Source organism: Elephantulus edwardii, unplaced genomic scaffold, assembly GCF_000299155.1.
Source record: "Elephantulus edwardii isolate Elephantulus edwardi_28Jun2011 unplaced genomic scaffold, EleEdw1.0 scaffold00118, whole genome shotgun sequence".
NCBI classification, from domain to species: domain Eukaryota; kingdom Metazoa; phylum Chordata; class Mammalia; order Macroscelidea; family Macroscelididae; genus Elephantulus; species Elephantulus edwardii.
This window is the reverse complement of record NW_006399868.1, coordinates 8,570,330-8,577,145: the sequence shown is the minus strand read 5'-3', so window position 1 is coordinate 8,577,145 and position 6,816 is coordinate 8,570,330. Positions and strand designations below refer to the sequence as shown.

Below are 6,816 nucleotides of genomic sequence, written 5' to 3'. Positions count from 1 at the left end.
TCCTCTGTTACACGACACGCCTTCCTAGACACAGACACTTGTGCTTCTCTGTTACACGACATCCCTTCCAGACGCAGACACGTGTACTTTTCCTGTTATATGACATGTGCTAGTGTGTGCCGAGTGCTCTCACTACCTGCACCCCTGTCCTGTTCCCACCCCCTCACTTTCCGCCCTTCCTTTCCTTTTGGGCATTGATTTTGGGCAGATGCTGACCGTGTGGCCTTGTGGATCTCATTCCTCTGAAGTTAGTGTTTATTTTGGAGGCCAGTTATTTGGCTGGAAGCTGACCTTCAAGAGTGGGCATCTTAGGGTGATAGCCTCAGGGGCTCTGCTAGTCTCTCTCACTCCACTAAGTCTGGTTTTGTTTAAGGCATTTTTCTACACTCTTCTCCCTCATATCCAGGACCTTCTGCAGCATTCCTGGTCAGAACGTCAGTGGTGGTAGCTGTGGCCCATCTAGATCTGGTCTCAGGTTAGAAGAGGCTGTGGGGCCTCGGGCTGTGTTTTGTGGACCAGCTTTGGCCTTGAGTCTGTAGTTCCCTTTATTGTCCTTTGTTCTGGATCAGGAAGGCCCACTAGCTGTGCTTAGATGACCACGTCCACGTTTCTAAGACCCAGATCGTAAAATCTACCATGTCGGGTGTTGAACGCTACTTATCTGAGCTCAGTTATGCCAGTTGACCTCATCATCACAGGAGACTGTGGTCCTAAACCTTCACACCCACTGAGCAGTTCAGTCCCACGAGGCGTTTAGCTGTGTCTGGGGAGTGTCCCTGCTGTCCACTCCTGTGTTTTATTGATTCTACGTACAGCTCATAGAACCACGATTTGGCTTACCTGCTGTTTGTGAGGCATTAAGGGTTTTTGAAATTTATGTATTGACCAATAGACTGGTTGATTTTTTAAAATTTTATTTTATTATTTTGTGTGTGTGTACCATCAAGTCAGATCTGACTGGTACAGGAGGAGATTACCCCTCCTTCTCCAGCAGAGCATCTGGTAGATTCGAAACTGATTGCTTTTTAAGACTTAAGGGGATAGTTTTGGTCTCAGGCTTAAAGATGATCTCAGGACAGTAATTTCAGGAGGTTTTTAGTTTGAAACTAATTCTCTGTAGAAGTGAAAACATTTTCTAAAGCTGTGCCGCTTTTTCTTCCTCAGTTGCTTTAATATTCCATGAAAATTGTGCCATTGTGACTGAAATAGGAGCAATATTTTGTCTTCTATTATTTAACGAAGTATCACAAATGGATGTATGGTGAGTATGCAGATTTTAATCATGTACAGTTATCCTTCTGTGGCTTCTGATGCAGGACCATTTCTGATCATGAGACTATGCTTTCCATGCTTGACTTACATGGTATGATTTTTGGTTGGAATGAGCTATTAAAAAGCTAATTTGTGCAAAATTCTGAAAATTGTACAAATTTTGAAATTTGTGCAAAAAACCTTGACATTTTCTTTTTGAACAAAACTAAGTTCAAAATAGAAACATTACCATAGTGCTTTATTTTTAGTAACTTTCTCATATATGTTCTTAATCTTGTGTCCTTTTCTCTTTAATATTTGATTACTCCTATAAATAATGAACTTCCCTGGGAAGTTGTTTAGGGTGGTAACATCTTACCGTCGTGGGTGTTGGGCAGGCCCTGTGGGAAGGCCGCTCAGAGCCAGGGCTCAGTTAGGAAGTGTGGGCTCAGCAGCCTCCTTCCTCCATCTCCCTGTGATCCAGGTGCACTGACCCTCCCGGCCAGCCCTCGTCGCCAGCGGTCTTCAGTCTGCCTCTTTCTGTTATTAGAAGGTAAAGCGCGTGTTTCTTGATGGGCACAGTACTGTTATGGAGACGGACGCAAACACATAGAATCCTTACGGTTTCATTCAGCATTTAAGTGTCCAGCGGTTCTATGCAGAGTTCATTGTGTTTGGGAGTGCGGTGGGCTTTGCTGCCCACTCTCTTCATGTCCCCAGCTTGTCCCTTTGGTGGTGCAGGGTCTGTAGGAAGGTTGAGGGGATGAGCTCCCGAGGGCCCTGGGTCCTGTCACCACCTGGGAGTATTAACGATTGGCTCCCTCTTCCCAGGTACCACCTCCCAGTGCATGTCTGTGGTCATCATGCCGTCAGTCCTTTCACCATCGTCTTGCCTCTGTCCGCCGACTGCCTGGCCCAGAAGCCGGTGTCAGATATGCTGAGAATAGCCTGGAACCTGGCCTGGTATCATGGGGTTGACAATCTGCTGCAATCCACGAGCTCCGAGGCCAGCAGCCCAGAGTAAGCTGTGGGCTCGTCCTCTGAGAGCCTCCTCTGGCCTCCTCTCCTCCCTCCCTCCTGGTCCCTCTCCTTCTCTCCTTCCTCCCATCCTGCCCTTCCTCCTCCCTGCTCCTTCTCTCCTTCCTCCCATCCCTCCCTCTCTCCTTCCCTCCCTCCCTCCTCCCCTCCCTCACTCCATCCCTCCTGCCTGCTCACCTTCCCTCCTCCCTTCCATCCCTCCCTCCTCCCCTCCCTCAGTCCCTCCCTCCCATCCTCCATCCCTCCCGCCCTCCATCCCTCCCCTCTTTCCCTCCCTCCCTCTCTCCCTCCCTCCCTCTTTCTCCCCTTCTCTCCTTTCCACCCTCCCTCCTTCTCTCCCACTCACCCTCCCCCCACTCCTGTTGAAAGGCCTTCGCTTTTGGTACAGTGGTCAGGATTCTAAGTCTTCATTTTATGTTCAAAATCTCACACTTGCCTTACTTTAAAAATTTAATCAAATGCAAGATTATGTGAAAAGACATTGTTTTAGATATAGTTTTACAGGTTATATAAGCTTTTGCTAGTTAATGCATATCACAAGGAAAAATATTTTAGATTAGAATAAAATCTCACGAAGTATTATATATAAACATTTGTATCATTACTGTGCCGATGGTTAGTTTGGAATATTTACCTTCTCTTAAACGTTTAGTCTGTCAATACTTCCAAATATGAATAAAAATTATTTTGTTGCTGTAAGTTGGGAAAAGTTCCTTATAGACCCTGGGGTGGGTAGTGGAAAGCTCTCTGATTAAAGATGGAGCCCAGTTTTTAATCTGCTGTGAGCCAAACTGTAAGTAAACGAAAGTGAAGATAAGTCACATTTTTAGAGAGGATTTACTATATACTAAATATATATGAATATATAGATGTGAGCCTTAAATGTAAAAAAGAAAGAAAAGACCCACACCTTGTGTCTCCCTCACCACCTCTCTTCTCACTTAGGTTTGTCGAGGCCTTGCGACTGTCTGCCGAGGACACCCTCACTCTGCGGGTCACACACACGGCCAGTGGCCTGCAGGACTGCCTCCATGCCATCGTCCAGGCCGCAGGCCACCGGGAGGTCAGGGCTGCTGTCACACGCATGGGGTTCTATCTTCTCAACGACAAGCTGTCTTTAAAGAGTGGTGCTGGCCTACGCGGGGTCTCCTCTAAGGCTTCGGCCTGGCACAATGCACTGAACAGGTCAGTGTAGACTCCAGGCGGCATGCTTCGGGCCTCGACTGGACTGTGGGGGTCACCGCCTCGCCTTCGGCGATGAGGATGTGTCTACTCACTGTGGTAGTCAGGGGCGGTTTATTTCATAAGAACTTTGAATATCTGTAGTAATATCTGAACCTAGTATTATAACCTACTATTATAGTTCCATTTGTCTAACTATAACAAAGTAAGAATTGAAGCTTAAGCATTTAAGTTGTATTTTTGAAGGAATCATAAATAAGCTTATAGCAGTTTAATTTGTTATCCTATCCAGGAGAACGCTGTTTATTTCATCCCATGGATGAAATAAGCAGTGTGGTTACCCCATCCGTGCTGCGGATAAGCCGAGATCTGCAGGATTGACCAGCAGGTCTGCTCTGTGCCTGCTGCAGGCTTTCCCCACTTGGCTGGCTTCGTCCTCAGGTCAGGGCTCTCCTTTCCTGCTCTGTCTTTATGCAGTCGATTCCACAGGTCGGTCCTTTATGCTGGCGATGGTTAGAGCTTATCCACGTCGTACACACACAGGTGTAGGCGGCCTCGGCTGCAGGTCCTCACCCGGGCAGCGGTGCAACCTTAGTTTTACATTTATGACACAATCTTATGACGTGCAGTGCCGATCAAATCGAAGTCACGGCCGCTCAGGAATTCTGTCTCAGCGGTGGAGTGGACCTGGGTTTCTGAGCATACATCTTCACGGAAGCTCACTGTCTCAGCTCTCGTGTGAAGCACCTTTCAGTTAACTGTGAAATATCTTAGCCACAGCACCACCAGGGCCCCTTTATCACACCTAAAGTGTTTCCTTTGCACCACGTCACATCACACACGTCTCCCTGCTATGAACACCTTTCCTTAATTTGACTTGGTCAGTTGGATGTCTAGTTACACTTTCCTTGGACGGTGCTGGGATTCTGGTTACCACCTTGTAGGAGAACTGATGGCCGAATTCTCAAGACTGTCAAAAGCTGACCATTCAACATAGTCATTAATTACATACACTTACAATTAATAATTAAGTTACGTGGAAAACAAAGGTAATGAGTATGCAGGTCTTATCACCATTTCCTGATCATTTATGTTTCACTTTTACCTACGTGTACTCCTATTTGCTTAGAAATATGTTGGAAAAAAGGATTCTTCTGGTCTGTGAAAAGTGAGAATTTAAGCAGCGGCTAGCAGTGCCCTGGGAGGACCCTCTGTGCTCTCGCCCCAGGAGGACCAGCTGTGCTCTTCTCCGGGCCTCTGTGTCCACACGGTGCCCAGCACCCTGGGAGGACCCTCTGTGCTTTCCCCCAGCCTCTGTGTCCCTCCGATGCCTCGTGCCCCAGGAGGACACCCTGTGCTTTCCTCTGGGCCTGTGTGTCCCCGCAGTGCCCTGGAGGACCCCCTGTGCTTACCTCCAGGCCTCGGTGTCCCCGTGGTGCCCAGTGCCCCGGGAGGACCCCCTGTACTCACCTCCAGGCCTCGGTGTACCTGTAGTGCCCAGTGCCCTGGAGGACCCTCTGTGCTCACCTCCAGGCCTCGGTGTCCCCGTGGTGCCCAGTGCCCTGCTGTTCACGCTTAGCTCCATGGACCCACATTCCTCCAGCAGCCCGCATTCTGGAAGGCAGCTTCTGGTGCTTTTCTTGGTGGTTTTCATAGCACCCAGGATCGCGTCACCTTCATGGCACGCTCGGACACGTGGCCTGGGGGTGTGAGTTTACGATGAACTGAGATGCTGTGTGGATTAGGCAGTTACGGACACCGTGATTGTTGTCTTCTTCTTTGGAGGTTTTTACAAGTGCTTCCTGCTTGTACTGAGGATGAGAAGCTGCTGATAGATGTCATACACTTTTTAAATAAATTAATGAAGGAACAAAGGACATCGTCATCAGAGGAACTTTTAACCTGGATTCTGGAGTTACTTCTTAGACAAGTAAGTGTTGTGGGTTTGGGCTTCAGTTTGCTGCATGTCTCATTTGTAAATGATTAACGTGAAGCGGTGGATAGAGGGGTCATTTTTAGAGGGACGTGTCTGCCAAAGCTGATCTCCCACTGTGGGCTGGCCCGCCGCAGCGTTGCCTTCCCCATGGGCTTGGGTTGAACACACCTGTTTCATCCGTGAACGCTCTGCTACACCTGTTGTAAGGTGGCATCTCCCGGACACTCACATGGGAGTGTGGAGAGGAAGGTGGCAGAGGCGTTGATGGGCTTAGGCCCAGGAGGTGGAGCAGTTGACAAGTAAATGGATGAGGGGAAAGAAAACTGGTGAAGGACCACTGAGTAATGAGGTAGTGGACGGACAAGGCCCCTGGGGTGCAGACATACGAGGGGACCCTGAATGAGGGCAGAGGCCAGTCAGGTATGGGCAGCAGGCAGGGCTGAGGTATCGAGTGAGCGTGGCTCTTACCTGCAGGAGGACAGTGGAGGAGGAGGGACAGGAGGAGGTGAGGGCACGACTCACGGAGGATGTTGGGTTTCCTCGTGTCTGATTGCAAGACGTCAGCTTTCTTCCCCGTGGTTGGTGGTGGGGCTCCTGGACCATCTGCTGTAAGCGTTCTCTGTGGTCAGTGTCAGGGTGTTTTCATCTTGGCATTTTGCTGTTGTGGACCGGGCTCCTGTGCCTGGTGGCTGTTCCCTCACTACGCATCGTCACCCATCCGTGTACCTCTCTCCTGCAGGCAGCGGTCTGGCTGACTTGCCCCCGAGCTCAGTGGCCTGGACAGACAGGGCTTAAGCAGAGAGCCGCCTCTGACCCACCTGTCTCAGGTCACAGCTGCTTTCATTCCTTCTTCATTGCATTTGCACCATCACCTGGATGTCCCTGCTCGTTTCCCGCCAAACACACCTGCCCCACTGGAGTGCAGGCCCCAGGAAAGGTCCTGTGCTCCAGCCACGTCAGCCAAGGACAGGTCTAGAAGGTATTGAGAACAAAGCACCGTGGTGATGCTTGTAGTTTGTATAGTAGTGTTCACCAGGACAGGGTTGGAAGCAGGAGTGGCGTCCACTTCCTAAACAACCTTCCTCCGAAAACTCTGTGAACTTTGATAAATGTCCATAGTTATAGAGAGGCTTCAGGCCTTTTGTTCATAGGGTCGTTGTGAGTTGTGCTCAACTTGAAGACAGTCAACAACAACAACAGTGTTCAAAAATAAAATTTCAGGGTGGTCTTTTGTACAATTGGGCTTTTTAATATTGCTTATTCAAACCAAAAATCATACCACCTAAGTCTAACATGGAAAGCACGAATTTATAGATCAGAGATGTCCCTGCACTAGAAGCTGCCAAGAAATAACTGTGAAAGAGTTAAACTCGCATGTTGTTGTTGTTATATGCTGTTGAGTCGTTTCC

At 48.9% G+C, this 6,816-nt stretch overlaps 1 protein-coding gene across 1 annotated transcript in view; it reads left to right on the top strand.

The window, feature by feature from the left end:
• The window catches only part of RTTN (rotatin), a 118,691-nt gene that overhangs the window by 46,742 nt on the left and 65,133 nt on the right, over positions 1-6,816 (top strand). Inside the window, exons 22-26 of the mRNA XM_006892745.1 lie at positions 1,165-1,261; positions 1,736-1,804; positions 2,083-2,271; positions 3,235-3,474; positions 5,257-5,401. Coding sequence (XP_006892807.1) covers positions 1,165-1,261; positions 1,736-1,804; positions 2,083-2,271; positions 3,235-3,474; positions 5,257-5,401 — 740 coding nt within the window. The remainder of the gene's footprint in view (positions 1-1,164; positions 1,262-1,735; positions 1,805-2,082; positions 2,272-3,234; positions 3,475-5,256; positions 5,402-6,816) is intronic.